The sequence below is a fragment of the Ambystoma mexicanum genome, chromosome 6p, assembly GCF_040938575.1.
Source record: "Ambystoma mexicanum isolate Mex_15411 chromosome 6p, UKY_AmexF1_1, whole genome shotgun sequence".
Lineage (NCBI taxonomy): Eukaryota > Metazoa > Chordata > Amphibia > Caudata > Ambystomatidae > Ambystoma > Ambystoma mexicanum.
In genome coordinates, this window is record NC_090935.1 from 1,172,284,769 (window position 1) to 1,172,308,642 (window position 23,874).

Genomic DNA, 23,874 nt, shown 5'->3' on the forward strand with positions numbered 1-23,874 from the left:
ATCCACCCATCCACCCTCTGGAACTCGATCCCAGTATTGACTCAGAATACCGGCACAATTCTCCAGTTTTGCAAATCTCTCAAAACATGGCTTTTTCAACACCACCTGACCATGAACCAATCGCAATGGATGCAGAGAACACCACTCACAGAACTGTGCTACTGTTAAAATATGCCAGCCCAAATGCTGGCTATTCAAACCTTGTACAGCGCTTCGCTGCTCTCAAGCTAGGTCTGCGCTTCTAACAATGGAATAAAATAAATATCTGTATTCTATTTCGGAATGCTATATTCCTACTTTTTAGTTTTCTATAGCTTTGAGCGTTAGGCATTAAACCATCCAGTGAGGCTGTTACACATTGGCCCCGATTCATGGAATAAATGTGCAGCGAAAATGGGGCAAGAGCCCGTTTTTCGATTCATGGAACACATTGCGCGTGGCTTACCTGAGACCTGCGTTGAATTTGCACGGGTCCAACACGTAACTTCGAGACTACAAACGCCTTGCGCGAGACACCCTGCGAAGGCGCACACTGTCCAGTGTGCACACCTAAAAAAGGGGCGGAACATGTGGAATGGGGAAGAACAAGCGTAAATGTGGGCGTTATGTGGAAAGTGCCACAGTAAAATACTTGCAACGCCCACACGCGCGCTAACAACACGTATTCATGGAATTGAACTGGGCTCTCCTGCGTGCGGGAAAAGATGCACTAAACCAGAAACACGTCTGCCAAGCGAAAACAGGCTAAGCGTCACTGCGCACCTAAAACAATGCATAAAAAGCATGCACGAACACGTACCATTCCTCGCAGCAGTGATCGTGGGACACAGCAGGAGGAGGATAGCCAGGCCCTGCATTTTCTTACCCAGGACCAGCCTTTTTGGGATGCCTGATGACCAGGTCTATGGCAGGTATAGGTTTCCACCTCATATCATCCTAGACCTGGTCACTGAGTGGGAGGAGGACCTCACATCACCCACCGTGTGCTCCCAAGCAATGAGCCCCTTGGAAAATTAAAGTGAGCAGTACCAATAGTTACACAAAGGAGAGCAATTACTATGATTCGAACTAACACTGACTCAAGGTTTCTGAGTAAAAGACTATACATTTATTTACACATCAGTTGTAAAACATTTCACTAAAGTAAAGCAGTTGAAAAATCACACTCTTAATACACCTCATCACTACCAATAGATTCTGGAGAAGTTAAACTCAAAATGAAGTGTGAGTAAAATGGCACTCCAGCAATTTAAAAAGGGAGGGAAAAACAAAGTTAGACTAAAATTGAGCATCACCAACAGGTAAGTAAGCAGGTCAATCTAGAAAGAGGAACTACAGTGATGGAATCAAATCAAAAAAGCTTAGGGCCAAAGTCTATAGGACAAAAGTCTTTTGCTCAAGATCACACAGTTCAGGGTAGTTCGCGGTTGAGTCTTTGCCAAGAGTTCTGGACGAAGTTGGTCGACAGAAAAGGACAAGCCCTCAGATTGGCGAAAGGTTTCACACACCTTCACTGCGGCTGGACAAAAGGAACAACCGGATTTGCACAGTACCTTTAAATGGAGAAGAAGCTGTAGCTGAGGCGGACGTGCCTGGCAGGTCGTGCAGGCTCACGGTTCCTGAAGCGACTGTCGAACTGACATGATGTAGGAAGATGGGAGGGTCCTGCACTGCCCAGGGAAGAAACCAGCAGCAGAGCAAAGCCACAAATAAAAGGTGCGCTCCTTAAAACCCAAGCAGGGTCCGACCTTCCTGGCTATCCGGTTCACTGTAGCTCTGTACAGCAAATTCGACCAGAGGAAGGAGTCCTGGCTTACAGTTTGGGCAAACTGGTTGGTCCCACCAGCTCAGCGGAAGAAGATTCCTGGAGGATCTTCTCTGTCATTGGAGTCTGAAGATTTAGACCTGCAGCAGGGCTTCACCGGGCGGTTCAGTCGTTGTAGGGGTCCTCTTCTGTCAGCTCCTTGTCGGTTCTTTCGTTCCAGTGGCGACTCTGCCTTTCCATCCAGTCCCAAGAGACCTGCTTATTATGCAGTTTTCCCCCATTCACACAGTCTGGCTGTCAAACTCACAGCAGGGTGGCTGTCCTGGCGGGACAGTCACCTAGCCAATCAAACAGAGTGCGACTTGAGTTACCAAAGGAACCCATGGCAGGGGTCCTAAAACCCCTCCCTCACATCCTGCCTACCCAGACTTTCAGACACCTAAGGAGGGCTTGTGGATACTTGGTGTACTGTTATCATCACCATTAAATTACGGTGGGCATTTTTATGAATCAGACATGAGCAATTTACCATTAGCTCTGCATTATTTTAGAAGTGTGAAAACGCAGAGCAAAGAAAAAGATTAAAATTGAAGAATTTAATTTGCAAAGCCAATTACACACGGTTTTAAAAAATTGTTTTTTTGTTATGAAAGACATATTTGGTGATTAGTATATAGATTAGGGCAAGTTTCTTTCTACTTTACCCTAACCCTAGATAAGCGGATCCCCAGCGCTGTCTAGGGATAGAACATTCACCAGGGTTCAGTTAGAATGTTGGAGGCCAATATAGACTTAGGCTACACATTTGGTAAAATACCTTTAGAATAACTAATCAATTATTAACCTTTGATACTCAGTTTGTGTGATACAGATGTAATGGTGCAATGGGGATGCAGCAGACAATTGACCTGGGCAATTGTAGTGAGTGGGCAGGGAACGTGATATTAAACATACATGCATGCCCAGCAAGGCTCAATGTGGCCCCTGGTGGAAAATGCACGGGTCGCACAATGCTCAGGCACCCCAAAAACAAAAAAGAACATGTACGCGACCCCTTGGTAGCCCACGTGTGATGAGAAAACATCCCGCAGTATGCGGTGGCACCCAGCAACACAAAAAAGCATACGCGAGGAACACGTAGGCTACAATGAGCCCAAAAATGGGGTATGTGACACACGGGGTCAACCACAGAATGAAAAATGCATGCACGACTCACCGTCTGCCTCGTAGAAAGAAAAAAAACACATGTGCGTGTGCGCGTAGATAACTCTCCTGCCAAAACAAGAAGTACGCAAATTAGTGAAGTATTCGCATGCAAACCCACAAAGAAGTAAGGTTCACGTGTCCATCCCCACAAAAAGCATGTACAGTGCACTCTATCCTATGCAGACCTTTATCCCATATTGAATGGCAACGATAAAAAAGTACAGCGCCGGTCACGTAACTTATGCTCTTAGGGCCTTTCCTCTGATTACATGCTAATGCGCTGTTTCCGCACGTGCAGAGTCACTCTGTTTCCATCTAGCCACGCGAAAGAACACGGAAGACCCACGCTTCTCCCTACAAGGCCATTTACCTGCCTCCAACTGTCCTGAGCTGCCTCCTACAGCCATCTGCTGCTGCCAGCCCACTCTGTGTGGCTGCTGCCCACGTGCCCTCCATTTTGGTGCCTGCTCTGAAGCCATTGCCAGTGATCCTGTTGTTCTGACCATCTCTGATGATCCTGAAGACTCCCGACTGCCATACCACCACTCCACAGCCCAGCCCCAGGACCACCTTGCCCCCCCACACCTGCCTTGGGGGCTGCCATGACAGACCCAACACCATCTGAGGCAAGTGACAACCCCCCGGCAGAGAGGCAGAGGGCTGTCAGCTTATCTCTCACAGAAGTTGGGATCCTGGTGGAGCAAGTCTCCTGGGGCATTATGATACCCTCTTCCATGGACCATCGCAAGTCCACAAGGAAGGACGGAGTAAGATCTGGGCGGACATCATGGGTGCCATCAACGCGGAGGGGGTGGCACCCCGCGACTACATGTCCGTAAGTGCTGGGAAGACTTCAGGTCCAGGACCCTCCACAAGGCCTGGCGCCTCATCAAGGCTGGTGATAATCGAGTGAGGTGCCGGGGCCAGTTGACCAATGATGCGAAGTGGGTCCTGAAGCACATCAACCTAGCACTGTACGCCCAGGTCTTGGATTTGGTGCTCCATCTGGAGTTGACTGGTAAGTGTTCATGTGTTCTTGTCCTCCATAGTGCATGTGCATGTTGAGGTGTGGCTGGAGTGTGCACCTTGCCTTTATGTCTGGCATGCCTCCTGTACAGATGTCTGTGAGCATTTCCCTGACAGTGCTGCAAGTGAGTCCATTCAGGCGTGTCCCACATCAATGGGGTCTGTGTTGCAATGCATGATGCACACCAGCATGTTACAAGGTGCACATGTTTGCATACCTGTGTCTGGACTGGGGCATGCGAGAGGTGTGACACATGGGTGCTCATGTCACCATCATGGACATGCATGGTGTACATGTGCGTGGTTCTGAGTAGTGAGTGTGTGACTGGCCAACCCCATGGATGCATGACACATAAGCATCTCAATGCGTGATTGACTCATGCGCTACAGTTGTCCCCAAGTGCACGGTGACGCGAGGTGTACATGGCCTGATGCATGACTGTCAGGTGATGTGTGTGTATTGATGTGCATGTACCATGATGCATGTGAGGTTCAGCCCCTCTTCCGATGTGCTTGCAGTGCCTTGTACATGGATGTGAATGTTTGTTGCACATGGCATGCATGTTTGTGCATGTGTGTTGCTTGCACTGACCTGTGTGTGGGGGAGGGTGATGATGGTTGTGACGTTTGACAGTGCCACTCATGTGCATTTGCTTTGTGTCAAGCAGACATTTGTTCGGTACACTGATACTTGTGTTCAATGTCTCCCTATCCACAGCGATGTCGGTGGAAGAGGGCAGAGTTGGCGCTGTGGAGCACCACAGCAGGGATGCCTCCACCATGCACCTACACAAGGCCCAGTCGTCCTCCCAGGTTATGTCATCTTCCGGGAGCAAGGAGGCTGGTGCCGCGTCAGAGTCATCGGCCGCAGCTGCTGAGGGAGACCCAAGAGGGTGAAGTTGGTCATGGGCTCCTCGGCAGTTGGAGGGACAGGTGAGACCTCACAGGGGCCATCCGATGCGGAAGACAGTGAGGAGTCATCCAGGTGGGTGGTGGTGGAGGAGGAGGCCACATCAGCCCAGCACATGGGGCCCGGCGGGGTGATGAGGTATGTGTTCCTGGTGCAGTCCAGGGTCAGGGGCCAGAGGCAGTGCAGGTCACCATGGAGGGGCCTGGGACTGCTCCTGTCTCTGGAACTGCGACTGCACCAGTGTGCATCTGTGGGCGTGCCTCAGGCCGGACCCATCCGCAGGTGGCAGATGTATCCACAGAAACAAATCTTCCACTACCTGCAGTGAGGCAATTCGTGACATGGTTGAACCTGTGCTAGCCGATATTGTGAGGCGTACATCCAGCATTCGTGATGATGTGCAGGCTTCCAATCGGGGGCTTGCACATCATCACAATGAGGTCTGTTGCTTCATAAACTGGCTAGCACAGTTCATGGTAACGAATGTGCTATGTGTGCTGGCCACTGCTGCAACCTCCTCCTCTTCCTCTGCTGTGCGCTAGTCGTCCTCCCTGCTGTCTTCTGGCCCAGACACCACCAGGGCCCGCTGTGTACCTGTCCCAAACCCGGCGGCCAGTCTGGTGGAGACCACATCCCTGTCACAGTCGGGAGTCGAAGGAGGCTCATCAGAGATGGTCACCGCAGCAACAGGACCAATGGCAACAGAGGAGGTGCAGTCACCAAGCAGCAGGCACGTGCCTGATAGCCCCGGGGGTTGTCATCATCCCCAAGGATGTCCCAGTGGCGCAGGCACTGGGCTTTTCGGCGACAGCAGGCTCGACATAGGAGGAGACAGGACTCGGGCCCTCAACATCAGAGGGGCCGGTATCGGCCATCGAGCAGGAGGGAAACGTGGACCTTAACATGAGGCTGTCATCCGTGCCAGAGCCAATGGGCCAGCAGATCGGAGCAGAGCAGCAGCGGGCACGGGAGGCACGACTCACCATCGCCAGAGCGGAGAACACTCTTTGTCGGGCAGAGAGGCGGGCCGAGTTCCTCGAAGAGACTCACAGGGAGTTTGAGAGGAGCACGTTGGAGTCCCTGCGGGCCCTCGAGGGGAGAGCACAGGCCTGCCTCAGGGAAATAGACGCAGAGTTCGATGATGCCCTGGCCAAAACTCTTGGGGAAAATGGTGAGTCGTAGGACTAGCCCGCTGCCTTTGTAAATTCGAGTTTGGTCCACATCTTGTAAATAGTTCTTTCTTCTTGGACTTGTTATGGATGTTGATTTATGTTTTGGGATCATGGACCCTGGAGCTTTGTATATAGTTGGACGAATATTTTATTTTTTTAAATTTTTGTTCACCATGGAGGAATGTTTTTTTAATGATTGCTGTTTACATTTTGAGAAGCATCATTAGACATGGACCACTTTTTTGGGTTTTTCATTTTTTACATCTCATTTCTTTTTGTTTTCAATTTGATTTTCATTTGGATTACATTCATGCTGATTTTACTGGTTGTCTTTTAGTTAGTGTGATTTTTATGAATCAATACATTTATATTCCTTGAAATCCAAGTGGTGTCTGCTCTCAATGGTTTGGTGCATGTCTCACTCTTCCTTGGCTCTGTCCCTGCTGTTGAGCAATGTTGTTCATGCATCTGCATACATGCATGTGTGAATTTGTGATTCCCATGCCATGGGGTATGTACTGGGGAGCAGGAGCAATGGATGGGTGTTGAGGTGCACTATGGTTGGGGCAGCGCGTGGTGGCATTTTAGTGGACATATGCTACATGATTGAATGTTAGGCCAATGTGTTGGGGGGACATGAGTCGGGGCCTGCCTGCAGGTTGCCGTCACTGCTGGGGGTAGGGGACATGGGTCCGGGCCTACCTGCTGGTTGCCGTCACTGCTGGGGGTGGGGGGACATGAGTCGGGGCCTGTCTGAAGGTTGCCTTCACTGCTGGGGGTGGGGGGACATGAATCGGGCCTGCCTGCATGTTGCCGTCACTGCTGGGGTTCGGGGACATGAGTTGGGGCCTGCCTGCGGGGTATGGTCACGGGTGGGCTGCCTGCGGGGTATGGTCACGGCTGATGGAGGGTCTCTTGTGGTGTCGGCTGCCTGCGGGGTATGGTCATGGGTGATGGGGGTCCCTTGTGGTGTGGGCTGCCTGTGGGGTATGGTCACAGTGATGGGGGGGGTCCCTTGTGGTGTGGGCTGCCTGCAGGGTATGGTCATGGGTGGGCTGCCTGCGGGGTATGGTCACGGCTGATGCGGGGTCTCTTGTGGTGTGGGCTGCCTGCGGGCTATGGTCAGGGGTGGGCTGCCTGCAGGGTATGGTCATGGCTGATAGGGGGTCTCTTATGCTGTGGGCTGCCTGTGGGGTATGGTCACGGGTGATGGGGGGTCCCTTGTGGTGCGGGCTGCCTGCGGGGTATGGTCATGGCTGATGGAGGTGTCTCTTGTGGTGTGGGTTGCCTGCGGGGTATGGTCATGGGTGGGCTGCCTGCAGCGTATGGTCAAGGGTGACGGGGTGTCTCTTGTGGGGTGGGCTGCCTGCGGGGTGTGGTCATGGGTGATGGGGGTGTCTCTTGTGGTGTGGGCTGCCTGAGAGGTATGGTCATGGGTGATGGGGGGTCCCTTGTGGTGTGAGCAGCCTGCAGGGTGTGTTCATGGCTGATGGCAGCACGCACGGCTCTTTCCACACGATTTGGCTGGTGCAAGCTGGGTACGCAAATTTGCGGGAGTACACACATCCCTTTCCACGCAATTTGGCTGGCGCGAGCGGGGTACGCAAATTAGCGGGAGTATGCATGGCCCTTTCCATGCGATTTAGCTGGCATGAGCGGGGTACGCAAACTTGCGTGAGAATGCACGGCCCTTTCCATGCGATTTGGCTGGCACGAGTAGGGTACGCTACGATTTTTCATGCGATTAAGATGGAGGGGGGCTCTGTGCTGGGCCACGGGTGGCGCGGGGGCCTCGCACATATTGGGCATTTCACTGGCTTTTTCCTGCGCACGGGGCGGTTTTGGGGGAGTTACTGGCGCTGCTTGCTGTTTATTGCGCCACGGCTACTGATGCCTCAGGAAATCCATGAATACGCATGCCGTGCAATTGATGGTTTGCGCCACGGCTGGAGCACGCATGCTACACGCTCCTTCCCGGCGTGCGGCGTTAGCACTGCTTCTGCGCTGGATTTTATGAATCGGGCCCATTGTTTGTAGCCCATGGTAATTGGGGCCTGAAGATGCATTTTAACATTCTGAAGCAGCCTTGCCAGATGGCACACAGATCAAAAGAATGATTGGGGCTTCCGTAGTATGCTGTGTTAGCTGCAGGCTTCGTGGCACAGCTGCGGATCTAAAAAGTTAGAAATATCAAAGAAGTCCGCAGGGATTAACAGCAAAAGTAATACTAGTCACTTGGTAAATGGTCTTTCAGCTGGCATGTTCTTTGAGCTGCGCCTGTTCTTTATGGGGCCATCACACATTCATGCTTATAAAAGTCGAATCGGAGATAATTGCAAAAGTGAAAACGTTTCTCTTTGCTAATGTTTGTTTTGTTCTTTACAGCCTACTCCCCACAGGATTGCTTTTCCCATTTTAAAAGTAAGACTGTAAGGCCCTTATTCACAGAGTGTTTTCCAATGGTGTTTGCCATTATTAAATGCTTTTGTGAATTAGGCCTGGTGCAAAGTGTATGTTAGCAGTGCAAAGTCACTTTGCAAAGTGGTAAACGTTCTGTGAATTAGGTACTAAGTGTCATAATGTATGGGGTATATGTACTTTACTGAGAAATGTAAACTCGATGGAGTCTATACGTTTTTTTAGTTCTATTTTTTAAAAGTGAACTGTGATTCCTAAAGGAACATTTCTTTTGTTGTTTTTGCATGTATTTTTTTTTTTGCAGGCGAGCTAAGAAAGAAATGTGGGGAGGAAAATGAGGGAAGAGGCACCAAACACTAATATGGAGGGGCAGGTGGACAGGGGAAAATGTTGTGCGTGTGTTATTTCTAAGGTAGGGAGCAGTGTTTCTCATGCTCTTGATTACAGCAGTGGTGGTGGCTCTTGGGGAGGAGGGATGGCAATAGCTGATGCCATTTTAAGATAAATGGCTGTTTTGCTAAAAGTATGTAGTGTGTACTAGATTGTTAATGGATAATGAGTATGAATAGGTGTTGGAGCTGTGCAAGGGACATTTTGAAGTTGAAAGTTCCTAGATCAGTAGAAAATGAAGTTCCAAACTGTCCGCGAAGCACGGATCTTATCGTGAAGTGCAGACAGGTTCTCAGACATGTCATCATGCCGCGCGCCAGCGTATGGTCATGTGGCACTGTCCGGAAGGTCCGCAATGAAGTTAGATGTTCGTAGACATCTACGGATGCAAAACTAGTTGAAATAGTTGCAAAAAGTGTGTAGAAGTATTAAAAATGATTCTAGAAGGTGGGAAATGGCAGAGTTTTAAGGTGACACTTTGTAAATTGGACACAAAAATTGTTATATTGGTTAAGTATGATATTAGTAAGTTATAGGAAAATAGCATGCACTGGTTAAAACCCAGGAAATTCACTGAAAACACCTTGTTAAAGGGACGTTATGCTTAAATTGGACTAATAAAAACCTATGAAATTCAATGAAAAAACTTTGTTAAAGGGACGTTATGGTTAAGTTGCACTAATAAAAACCTATGAAATTCAATGAAAAAACTTTGTTAAGGGGATGTTATGGTTAAGTTGCATTAATAAAAAACCTATGAAATTCACAGAAAAAAACTTTGTTAGAGGGGCGTTATGGGTAAATTGCACTAATAACAACCTATGAAATTCACTGAAAAAAACATTGTTAAAGGGATGTTATGGTTAAGGTGCGCTACTAAAAACCTATGAAATTCATTAAAAAAATGTTGTTAAAGGGCGTTATGGTTACAAGTAAAATAAAAAAAACAGAAATTTGCCAGTTATGGTAAGCTAAGCAACCATAACTCATGCCACCACCTGCACTGATAAGACTAACACCCAGGACATCAAATATGACATCACAAATATCATTGATGACATCACTGATGACATCACATGTGCATTTACTTTTCATACAAGGGGTTGTGAATGTAATGTTGGCAAAAAAGTATCAGGGATTATCAGGAGATGTGTAATAAACTACATACTTCATTATGCAGTGTAGTGTTCTTAAGAAAATTCCATTGCAGTGCTCTTTCTAGTAAAGGAACCTACTCATACAGAAATGTAGGTATTGGCTGCAGCATACACCAAAGAGGTGCAATATTTGTAATTTTCCAACGTTATATAATAAAACGATGAATGCTTCTGTATCAGTCTTTCCGTACTGTAGCTAATATTGCATCACTTACTACATATTTCTACTAATACACACAAAACATAAATACACTACAATGCATACAAATATGGGGCTTATATATGGAGAGTAAAGTAAGCAAACAAGAGGCAGTATCATTAGCAACTGTGTATAACCTACATGATTGTATTCACGCACAAAAAATGTAATGAACAAACTTTGTTAAGGGGATGTTTTGGTTAAGTTGCATTAATAAAAAACCTATGAAATTCACAGATTTTTTTTTTTTTAGAGGGACGTTATGGGTAAAGTGCACTAATAACAACTTATGAAATTCACTGAAAAAACATTGTTAAAGGGATGTTATGGTTAAGGTGCGCTATTAAAAACCTATGAAATTCATTAAAAAAAGTTGTTAAAAGGGCGTTATGGTTACAAGTAAAATAAAAAAAAACAGAAATTCGCCAGTTATGGTAAGCTAAGCAACCATAACTCATGCCACCACCTGCACTGATAAGACTAACACCCAGGACATCAAAGATGACATCACAAATATCATTGATGACATCACTGATGACATCACATGTGCATTTACTTTTCATACAAGGGGTTGTGAATGTAATGTTGGCAAAAAAGAATCAGGGATTATCGGGAGATTAGTAATAAACTACATACTTCATTACGCAACGTAGTGTTCTAAAGAACATTCCATTGCAGTGCTCTTTTTAGTAAAGGAACCTACTCATACAGAAATGTAGGTATTGGCTGCAGCATACACCAAAGAGGTGCAATATTTGTAATTTTCCGAAGTTATATAATAAAATGATGAATGCTTCTGTATCAGACTTTTCCGTACTGTGAAACATGTACTAAGTAGCTAATATTGCATCACTTACTACATATTTCTACTAATACACACAAAACATAAATACACTACAATGCATACAAATATGGGGCTTATATATGGAGAGTAAAGTAAGCAAACAAGAGGCAGTATCATTAGCAACTGTGTATAATCTACATGATTGTATTCATGCACAAAAATGATTGCTGTGTTTCAGGCCTGATTTTTCCCCCATATATGTACATCATAAGATGCGATTAAATTCTAAGGAAAGTAGTGTAAGAACATGTGAGAATAGCAACATCTATAAATGTAATACCTTTTGAATGGTAAGTGTCTGACTGTCAGTAAATAAAACCACATGGCCTAGATATGGCAGTGAACAAAAAAGAAGGGGCTAGACATGTGATGTCATCAGTGATGTCATCTTTGATGTCCTGGGTGTTAGTCTTAACAGTGCACGGTGGTGGTGTGAGTTATGGTTGCTTAGCTAACCATAACTGGCAAATATCAGGGGGGTTTTGATTTTACTTGTAACCATAACGTTCTTTTAACAACGTTTTATTACTGAATTTCATAGTTTTTTAGTAGCGCAACTTAACCATAATGTCCCTTTAACAAGGTTGTTTCATTGAATATATAATAAAAGTATCAGCATAACGGTACAGTACTTATTGTGTGCAGTGAGATCCCTGCTGAGGCCGTGTACGGTTAAAATTGTTGTTTCTCGTGGTGACCACGCCGCAATAATGAAACAGGATGATTTATATTTATAATGACGTTCACACACTATTACACGTGACATCATACATGAACAAAGTGTCCATACCATTGTGCAATCATATTTCAAGATACATTCTCTTGTGTGTGCTGTTTGAAGGAAATAGCTGTGATTAGTATCCTTGCAATATAAAGTACAGCGCCATGCTGCATAGATTCTAATTTGATTGGCGGCTTTGTATCTGTGCACAATTTGTCACTACGGTCAACTAATGTGCCATTATATCAATCCACAATCATTTTGTAAAAAGTGCTAGACCAGATCGTTGAAATGAGCAACAAATTGTAGTACCATTGAAACATGCACATGTGGTAGTCAATAATGCCACACATTGATATTTCTTGGAAAATAATAAAAGACCAATTTGAAAAATAAACTTGCAACAGTGACTTGAATAGAATCCTTGCCGTTTGCATGGTACCAAGTTGAATGACATGCTCAATCAAGGATTCATCCATTGTATTGCATCATAATTATGTTAGTAAAATGGGAATATCCCCATGTCGAAACATGATAAAAGGTACATTAGAAATCATTGAAAGAAGAGATAACGACCTCATATAAGTACATGAGAGAAAAACCTCAAGTTCATTATTTGTGTTCAGACCCTGTATAGTGGTCCTCAATCTGCACACATATGTGGCCTTCATTCTTCTCAATAGTTTCTCCCTGTCACCACCTCTCAACAAGTTTTTGGCTTGATCGATGGCTAGAAATCTCACATCCAGAAATTGAGGACCTGAACACGGAAGTACCTTTTATCATTTTTACCCATGTTTTTCCTTGTTTTGACTTGTTTGTAATTGTCCATAATAGTAAACAATCCTTCATAGTATTGATGTAATTGTCTAGTTTAATTTTGTGATGAGAACGCTTGCATAGGGGATTGTCTTTAGTTACTTTATAACAGAGTTACCTGTAGATATTGATATCATGCTAATCTCTGTGTTGCTCCAATATGTCATGCTAATATTATGTTCACAACAATTAGTGGATAACTAAAGGAATTGTGTCTTCCCTGTATTGTAGCATCTCAGATCACATAAAAGGAAATTAACCTTGCAACGAGTATCGGTGCTTGAGTCACAGCTACGTACCCTATAAAAGAACTAGCTTCCCCTAACCAGTGCAGAAATCTCACCTGGGACACCTGTGGTGTGCCACCTATCTAATAGGGATAAGAAATGTTATAGGGTGGCAGGACCAAGACTGATTGGTGTATTGCTACTAAATTTCTGTAATGGTGCAGACAGGTTAGATAATAATGCTATTCAAGGTTGCCTAAAACAACACCATTTATTATGATTAATTCAAAACCTTCCATTTACCACTTATTGGATTTGGCTATAGATGTTGTGTCAATGATCTATGTTCGTTGAATGTGGTCTAAAAAGCATGGCATCATTCCTGACTGCTTTACTGAAAATCAACATGTGTTTTTTACAGCTGGCCACTTCTTCAGTAAAATGATTGACATGTATGGCTCCGCATTTAATCATATTTCAGTCTCCCTATTTTAGTGAGATCTGAATGAAAAATGAAATTGACCAATGCATATTTGCCTGTCATTCTACATATAAATGTCTGAACCTTAGCTTCAGTTAACGAAATGAAACGACGTCACTAACATTGCATGCTATCTTAAGCTATGCTCCATTGTCCATTATACCACATGAACTATATCGCCTCGCCAAGTATCATGTTGGTGTTGAAGAAACAATACATATAGCTAATTATGGCAATGCCACAGTAATGGGTACATATGGTTCTATGTTGTTTTTTAGAAAAGGAATTGCATCGAAGTATTTTACGGTTCCATGTGTTAAAATCACGGCAGAAATGTCCTTTTACACAAAAAATTGCAGCAAAAAGGCTACAACCCCCATGCCCATTATACCATTTAAGTGGAGAGGGGGACACCCCCGCAACTCCTGTGCCCCTTAAATTGTATAATGGGTACACCTTTACCAGGTCAAACCACAGCATTTTTGCCGCAATTATTTTTATAGACAACTTTTTTGCTGCGATTTTATTACTGCACACCTATTCTACTTCGCCAGAATTCCACTGAAAAAAATTCATTGATATTTGATTTCATTTGGGGGGGATTCTCCCAACTCCCCCTTCCCTTTGCTAGTCCCCCTTACCCAAGCCCCTCCCTGCCTCTTTCAACCCCTTGTCCCCAAACCTCTTTATTTTATTATGAGTTTTGTTGGTGGTATTCCGGCAAAGTACAATACTTTTGTATTGTATTCCTGTCGGCAAAACAACGAGATAGCGGACACATATACGACTTCAGGCACGTTCTGAAGTATAGATGGCTTACTGCTCCTTTGATGACAATTGGAAGGGCATTCTACTTTCTGGCTGCAAGTATCGAAAAGGAGCCCCCATCTTGCTATGTTACAGAAATGAGAATAGCAATGATGATGGGAAGTGTAAGGTGCTAGCTGGTGTATAGTGTATGAATGAATATGTCATGAAACTTGGACCCTGAAAGTAGCAGGCCCGTGCATCATACACAGTGGATTACATTCATTATATACTCCTTTTCTGGCAGCCTGTGCAGGGATCAAAGGCCAGAGTTGACATGAAGATACCCCAGCCCAGTCATAGCAGCCACCTAACCGCTGCATTTGGGCTCCCTGAAGTCTATACGTTAGGCGCATTGGGAGACAGCGATATGTGTTGGTGTAGTCTAGGAGGGACTGCTCCAGAGCCCTTTGCCCGAGCCCTATTATGGGAAGCTAGAAACACTTTATTCACAGTCTACTTTTACTTTTTGTATGAATCTGCTTTTACAACTGTAGACCAGGACATGTTTGCAAACATCATGTTACACTGCATTTGAAACAATTTATACATGTACTTTGTAAACGGTAAAATTATCATGGAATTATCATTGACATATCATTGTAATATCATTGAAACCACCTCCTGCAGCAGGGGTTTCTTTAAAATTAAAAAGGGAGGATCCTAAAGGTAGTAGGATTTAGCATAGACCCTCAATAAGACTGATTGAAAAGAGGTGATATTACCGAGGAATTAATCCATTTTAATATTTTGAATATTAAAAATTCTCCTAGAAGTATGGGGAAGAAAACATAGTCCTCTGCTCATGACATTTGCAGTCACAAAGACATGCATTATATATTTACCTTAGATGAAATGTATACATATGTGCATTTACGTTCGGAGAATACAAATAGTCTATTGGGTCCTGTGTCAGACAACTGTAAGGATTCTGGAAATTGCAAAAGTGGTGCATTCGATGGACCTCGTGTCATCATATGATATGATGTGATATTGCATTTATAATGCACCTATACACAATTGTTTCAAGGTGCGATGAGGCAAGGGAGGGGTACAGAGGGAAGACAGGCAACGATCCTACTAGGCCAGGTGTCATTCAGATCGTGCAAGTGCATGGGAAGGGGGTGGGAACAGTGCTGTACATGGGATAATAGAATAAATAAAGTAAAAGTATGGCCAGCTGGTGGCAAGTGCAGGGGTAAGTGCAGACATCAGGTGTCAAATGCTGGTAGTGGGACTGTAGGGATACAAAAAACAGTCCCCAAGTGCGGGGGTTGCCAGGAAGGCAGTGCAGGTGTGAGACTGTTGGAGGAGGGGACCTGGGCCCGAAAACAGAGGGTGGCCAGGTAACCAGTGCAGATTCAGTTTCAGCCAGGAAGTCAGCAGGGCAGAGGAGGAGAAAAAGCAGAAGCAAAGAGAAAGGTATTGAGGTGCTTCCAGAACCGGAGATGATTCTCCTCAAGTTTCAGGGAGAGAGGGAGGCTGTTCCAGAAGGAGGCCCCAGCCGAAGAAAGATATCTACCACCAACTCGTTGCTTGGAGAAACGACTGACCCTGAGGGAGTTGGAGGCAGATGAGCGAAGAGCTTGTGAAGGAAGATATTTAGGAAGAGAATGTTGAAGGTATTGAGACCCCGGCCCCAGAAGGCCTTGTGGACAATGCAGAGGGCTTTGAACTTAATCCTCGCAGCCACTGGGAGCCAGTGTAGAGATTTCAGTCCTGGAGAGATACGATCCCTGGGCTTGAGGCCAATGACAAGTCTTGCAGTCCTGTTCTGGATGAGTTGCAGAGGGCGGAGAGTAAAAACAGGCAGATTTAGAAAGAGGTTGTTACAATAGTCCAGGCTAGAGAGAACCAGAGCTCTGGAGACAGTAAGCTTCTGGGGGAAGGAGAGGAAAGGAAGAATACACTGACAGACCTGGGGGAATCATGTGATTGATACAACAGGTAACGTAAGTAAACCATATTTCTTGATGTTCCCTCTTTCAAATGCGGCCATTGCCACTATAATGTGAGATGCATATGTACAGCATTATTAAATAATCACCAGTATAATGAATGTTGAAAAAAGTACATCCCTTTTTTCCACAGGGCTATGCACAATACTCTGTCCTCTTCTATGGGTACTACAACAGCCAAAGAACCGTTGGATGGCTGCAGTTCCGGCTGCCTCTCTCCTACCTGCTAGTGGGCATTGGTACCCTTGCATACAGTTTCATGGTTGTCATCAGGACGTGAGTTTCCAGATCTGCTATAATTATTAACAGTCCCTCGCCTTTCTGTACTGGCTGTGTTGGGATTTATGTTATGCTAGTTCCTCTTGCTGTTTCCTCCTCAACCTGCAATGTATTCAGATGGAAACCAATTAGAAGAACTCAGGGGTGTCATTTTGTTTGTTGTGCATGAGAACTTGTGGCTTGACCCGCAAATGTGATATATTTAGTCTACATGTCAGGGGGAGATGTTGCCTCAACAATTAGATTGTTGCTCTGGTTATTTTGGGGGAAGGAAGAAAAAGAGAGGAAGAGGAAGGGGGAAGAAAGGGAGAGAAATACTTTCCAGGTTCACAATTGTTCAAATATAATCATATTAGCAATGTGTCTAGGAAGTATGGCAATTCATTTTAGGTTACATTGCAAATGTAAAGATTAAACACATTCAATTAAATGTACCTTTGTAGCACCCCGAAGAGTGTAGTTTTGTTTTAAGAGACATTACACAGACATAAGAAACTATAACATTTTGCAGCACAGAAGAGCTCTGACAAACAACCATGAATTGGATTAAAGGTACTAAAATAATTGAATTTAAACCAGCAAAAACTGTGCATATTTAATCACAATGATGCATTCAATTAATTACATTTGAACATTATACGTCCTAGTGGACCATAATTTAACCTTGAGCAAAGAGCACCAGTTTTCCTGCTTGTACATCTCCCCTATCCTGACCACATGTTCGCTTTGCATAAGGTGGACCATACGACTAATGTAACCATCAGCTTCTTGTTCACCACCAACGCATGTTAAATTGTTGCCATGTTTAAAGTGAGGCTGAGACTCATCCTGATGCGTGATACTCTATATCCCTGTATGGGGCATATACTTGTTCTGAACAGACTCTCTCTTCTCAGCTGCACAGCCTTGTGGTCTCTGTCATTTCTGTGCAAACCAATCACAAGCTTTACCGACCGTGTCACTTTATGGAGTAATGATCATGGCTGTGGTGCTTTCATGTTCAGGAAGTGCAGCACCTTTATTATATGAAAATCAGAAAATGTTCATTCAGTTTTCACTCCCAAAATGTAAGACATTATTTAAAATGGGACTCCTCGTAAGATGCCACCAGAGAATAATTTGATTAAAAGTCAGGTGCTCATATTTCCACACACTTGAGATCATGCCTCGCTTATCCACTATAGTGATATCTAGAATTTAGCAGTGCAATACATGTGAAAACAACCTTATCCTTGTGCTATGCTGTCCAAATATGATATGGGGTCTTCATTTTGTGTCAATTATAGGAGGCGTTGAAGGTGTCCCGCCTTCAATGCTTCTTGAATAATTAGAGTTTTGCCCGAATCCAGCATTCCTGCGTTCAGTAAGGTCATAGCACTCGGGAAATCTGACCCAAGCAATCATACCGCCATATTGAAAAATGCACCCAAGTCAATGAACAGCTTTTAGTACTTTTCTTAGTATACATTCATATGTTTTGCTTTGTAAATTCCCAGCACATTATTTTTTTAAAAAATGACAGATGAAATGCCAGAGTTAGCGGACAAAGATTGGGGGCCTTATTCATGGAAGAGTTTTATAATGGCGCAATCCCAAAGGAAAATGTTCTGTGAATCAGGCCCTAGATATATTAATCTTCACATAGGATTTGTAAAAGTCCAGGGTGTCAGGCAGACTCTGACACATGGTTCTCTGCCACACCTTACACCATGCACACATTACTTGGTCTTGGTTTACACCCTCTGCACGAGTCCTAATATTACAGTCTTGGGGGCTCTAATATTGTACTTGGTTTAATTCACAAAGTTCTCAAATTCACAAAGTTCCCATAACTGGGTTACAGTAACAATCATGGTCTGAAATATTGCACAATGTCCGACATGAGATCATATACTCACTCCTAAAAAGCACTTTGTGTGTTCATACACAGTTATAATTGCAGTCTTAATAACACCGTTTTAAATGTGTTGCACTGTCCATCGTGACAAAATACGTTCAAACCCTGTTGATACTTTGTTATCCTCATAAAGCGCACTCTTCAGTTATACGCACAATAGCAATCACAAGCTCCTATGCTTCACAATAATCCTCCCATAACAATCTAGTTTTTCACACATGGCACTGGGTAACCCATAATTGTTATAGTTTAGCATTGCCCTTACGGCTAAATGTTATATCATAACAAGGCCCTCACGCCAGCACGTGTTTCGACCTTTTAGGTCTTTGTTAATGCTGGGTTAATTGTTGCCTAATTAGAAAAAAGCAAATTTGCCTGCAGATAGGGAGAACATAGAGAATAATAATTTTGTGAAAATGAGGATTAGGTTTAGGAGGATAGCATTTTTAGTAAAGGACATTGATATTCCGTCACCATTTATGTTTTATTGTGCTGGTAGCCACCTATATTGCTGAGATTTAGCTCATGTATCTGTAGTATCTGTACCTCATAGTATCATTGTTCGTATAAAGTGTGGTCACACCATGCTGATAATCAATATGCTTCTCATGCAAAGCATGCCAGTGAGGTAAGTCTCCATTTTGCTAAACCTGCCAAATGATCCCGTATTTTCCTTTAGTCATGTCTACTAATCATTTAGTTCACTGGAAGTCGGTGATCAGTAAGGCATATATTTGTTCATTGACAGTCATCTCTGATTACACACGCACCTTGTTAGAGTGAATGTCCCATCCCCATGATATGTCTAGTGGTCCACTTTCAATGAATTTGTTACCAGAAAATATACTCGGGTATGATTACATCAGGTATTTCTCCTTGGATTGGTAAATAGAATTTGATGAGTACTGGGTGTCTGTTAGCAAGACTCAAATATTAGTTGATGGAAATATATTCTCACCTGTTAGAGATAGGTGCACTCTGCATTAATTTGAGTCTCTTTTAAGGTAATCTTTTAAGGTAACAAGGTGTAACCTATAATGACAAGTGTCCCCTTAGTTATTATAATGTTTTTACTTGATACGGGTAGTTAGTGAATATACATAATTGTAGAATTTCTTACCATGCAATAATAAAGCTTCGTAAATATTTTGATAATTCATCTAATTGGTTGTCCACACCGTAGGATGAAATCATTTGATTTATAAATAGTATTTCTAATTATCATACCAAATATAAAATTGTAACTACCTATTTGTCTTTCCACACAAGCTCACCTAATCCTGTACGGGTCAGTACTGATACCCACATTATTCCAGGATCCACCTAACTGTGCACTGGATGCTTTTGCCACAGTTGCCATTTTTGAAAACATGTTTATATAGGTTATGACAACACATGCTAGCGTGTTGCGTGTCGCGCCATTGAATAACAAGGGCCGGCAAGTATGACTTTATGTGCTGTGCGCGCTAGCTAAAACATGAATGTATACTTTAACATGAATTAACTAGAGACAGTCCTCCTCAGATTCATGCAATTATTGGGTACATCTCTCTCTAAGAACATTGATACAATACTGTATGACACACTATTTACCTATAAGTGGACTATTGAAAATGCACCTCATCCGATTCACACTAATCCTCAAACAAAAGTAAAGAAAATATGTGAGAAAACATGCCTTAACAAAGTGCAAATCTGATATTTTTACTAACATCTTGAGAGCTTTGCACTTATTTGACTAAATATATCTTTAATGATTTGTGGCTGTGCAGAGTCAATGATAATGTATTAGTTCAGTTATTGTATGTTACTTGACATTTCTAGTCAGTTTTATGAAATCTTTATATCTCTAAGTCACATGCTTATCTATAAAATGTATATATTTGACTATAACATTTAGATAAAGATATGGAATAAAATAGTTAAAAGCAACATTAACTTATGTAATTTTGTCTGTCAATGTTTGCATACTGAAAGACAGAAATGAACAAAACTACATTTGTTTATTTGTTTATATATTTAATGTGATATAGTCTAAATAAGTAAATACAATACATATACATATGTATATAAGAAATGAATTAATTGTATTTACATTTCATCATTTATACTGCATACTTGCATACTGTCATTATTTTCTTAGACACAACATCAACATACATAGATATGAATCCATAAAAACACACTTAAATCTAAAAAGACAATTGTACACAATATCAATAGTTTAAAACTGTAAACACCTACGATGTCCCTCCAACCCTAAAAATAATACTTTTTTACATGTAACCAAATGTGGTAAGTGCAATATGAGTTGATACTGAGTTTGTGTTAAGGCAATAATACCAAAACTCTTGTGATTTGAAGGAATTGTAATTGTATACCAAAATGCCTAAAGTTGTCATATACAGTGCGCCCAGTATAGGGCACTTGGCAAACATGTGCATAACAGTCTCTTTCTTTTCTGGTGACTGGCATATTCTGCAAAACCTTAACTCACTAGATAACTTCCATTTAGCTCCATGGGATGTGCGCAGCGGAAGCCGATTTTTGCGCATCAAAAGGCACAACCTAGGCACCACAGGGTCTGGGCACTGCAAAATGTAAGGCTGGGGATTCTTATAGGAATGCGTAACTGCAGAAAATGGGGCATAACCATGGAGTTTGGATAAATGACCGTAATTGTTTAGCCAGTCTCATCTTTCCAATCTTCTTGCAAAGGCTCCCTTTTGTGTGTCGAAGCTCTTTCCCTGATTAAAGTCAGGGAACCATTTTAAACTCTCGAAAAGCTCATTATTCAATTTTGTAAAGGGACCTCCCATTGAAGGTAACTCTTTTCTATACGTAGTCCCAATTAAGGCTAACAATGGGCATTTAGGGACAAGTCCAGATTTTAAAAAAACAATTCTCCTCTCTTTTTTAATGCCAAGGCTTTTAGAGAAGTAAGTCCCTTTGAATAAAGGTAGACGCTGTTTAGGAACTTTCTGAAATCCTTTTTGATGGTACCAAAACATACACATGTTCAGGTTAACCACAGGCTTTGAATATTTGGTGTTCTTGGCTAAAAATGCCTTAAGCAGCAAAGATATTACACAATTTCTAGCTCAAAAATGTCTCCTACCAAATAAGAACATCTCGTTTGGCATTCCAAAACACCAGACCTGCAACAAATGTCCCCTCCTTTACCCGCATCTAGATGTGCACAATCCCAAATTGGTTTCACATTCTTAACTATGGACATGATCTGATTAACCCACCCATGTACAACATTCCACTGCTCCCTAATGTTGCTCTATATAATATGCACGAATTCAAATAGTTCACTTTTAACATTACAAACAGCATAGTATTGTGCAGAAAATGATGTGTGGAGTCCATCACAAAATGGTCTATGTGTTATTTAGCACAATGGCGGTTATATTCATAGGCACAATACTGTCACAGTCTCTGACAAGATAATAATACATGTTTCTTTGTAAAGTGCATTCCACTAAGGAGTCTCCTGGTGCTGAGAAATATCAAGTTTTACTATTGATCAACTTAATGGTCCTCCTTTTACCAACCTCGATATAAAGGAAGGGTGTGTCGATTCACTGGGTATACATCTGTGGAATGCAGATTTCCCAAAGATCTCATCAGAGAGTACTCAGCTGGGGTATCCCTCTAGGTGATGGCAGAGCTATTTAATACCCTTGTACGGTATTTCTGATCAGTATCACTCTTAATATCCATGTCCCCCAATGACAAGAAGAGTATGTTTTTCTTCTCTTAGAATTTCTAGGACAAGCCTGTTTATATATAATGGCTTATGTGTTTTGAGGTGTTCATTCCTTTTCATTGTATATCATGCTCTCTTATATTGCCACAAATTAGTGAGGATGCACTTTGGGAGCCATCCTGGTACCCCACACACATATTAGGGATACAAAGGCGAGTGGATTCACACACAAACCCCTCATTGTTCACCTTGCAACCCCAACCCAATCATAAGGCAACAAACGATGCGTATTGCATGCATACGTTGTAGGCCTATTTGCTTTGTCTTGCTATTCATTTGCTACGTTTATGATATCCTCCACACCAAATCCAATAAAACAGCCACTAATTGACAGAATTTGTACGTTTTGGGTCTTCCTGTTTATTCCTTGTTGTCTAGGATGGCAAAGAATGCAAACGATGAAGGTGGCGGAGACGACAACAGTTTCAATTTCAGCTGGAAAATGTACACAAGTTGGGATTTTTTGATTGGCAACCCAGAAACGGCTGACAACAAGTTTGCCTCCATCACAACTAGCTTTAAGGTGAGCATATATGCAATGCCTTTCTGCTAGTGAGCTTCCACACTAACAGGTGAACACTCTTTTAGTCTTGTGCTTATTTGTAGCTTATCAACTGAGTTTTGACATTATTTCACACAGTTGAAACAACCAAACTGATGTTCATGAGTCCCAACAAATGTTTGTATTTGTTCTCAGTTCACAGATACAGTGTACTCTTCCAGTGCATTGTCATGTTTTAGGGTGTTATGATATGATATTTTATTTATGTTGCACTCGTACACTGCTGTTTCAGAGAGCGAAAAGGCAAGGGAAGGGAACAAGGGAGAACAAAACAACGTTCTTACTAGGCCCAGTGACAATGGGAACGCGCAAGTGCATGGGAAAGGGAAAGAGGGAGAAGTGGAAAGAGTGGAGCGGTAGAAACAGATAAATAATATTAAATAAATAAAAGTAAATAAATAATAAAGGCAATAAACGATGTTAGTGCAGCCAGCAAGTGGCAAGTGATGTGTTTAAGGCAGCAGACAGGGTATGTCTGATGAGTGCAGAAAGAAAAGTAAGGGGCTGGGGGACTGCATGGGTTCGGATACAGACCGCAGTGCAAGGGGTGGCACAGGGGCAGTGCAGGAGGGTGGCAGGATGAGCAGGTACCTAGGCCCAGAGGACAGAGGGTGGCCAGGTGCACGGTGCTGAGAAAGAAACAGATCAACAGGGGAGACGGGTGGGGGGTGAAGGCAGAAGCACAGAGGATGGTCTTGAGGTGCTTCCGGAACAGGAGACGGTTCTCCTCAAGTTTCAGAGTGGCAGGGAGGCTGTTCCAAAGGGATGCGCCAGCCAAAGACAGAGATCTACTCCCAGCTCGTTTCTTTGAAAAAAGACTGATCCTGAGGGAGTTAGAGGTAGAGGAGCGAAGAGCTCGAGAGGGGGGTACTTACGGAGGGATAGTTGAAGGTATTTTGGACCCCAGGCCCAGAAAGCCTTGTGGACAATGCAGAGGGTTTTGAATGTAATCCTTGCATCCACTGGGAGCCAATGAAGGGCTTTCAGAGCTGCCAATAGCTACTGGTATTGGATGGATCCTGAACATTCTGTTTTCAGAAGCACATAGTAAAACAACAATGCAATTTCTAGGCAATATTTTGTCTCGAAAATCACTTCCTCTCTGGTAGCACCTCTTTTTGATACAATGTGCTAATTAACACACAAAATAGTTGTCAATCTGTCAGTTTCTTATAGAGAAAACTATTTACTTTTACATAACACCTGATGCATGGTCATGTTAAACTTGTTCCAGTTCAACTGAGTGGCAATTAAAAGGCCT

General features: G+C 43.2%; 1 protein-coding gene across 1 annotated transcript in view; it reads left to right on the forward strand.

The window, feature by feature from the left end:
• LOC138510811 (transmembrane channel-like protein 1) overlaps positions 1 to 23,874 on the forward strand; it is a 534,459-nt gene that overhangs the window by 216,190 nt on the left and 294,395 nt on the right. The window contains exons 6-7 of the mRNA XM_069626507.1: positions 16,234 to 16,376; positions 22,430 to 22,574. Coding sequence (XP_069482608.1) covers positions 16,234 to 16,376; positions 22,430 to 22,574 — 288 coding nt within the window. The remainder of the gene's footprint in view (positions 1 to 16,233; positions 16,377 to 22,429; positions 22,575 to 23,874) is intronic.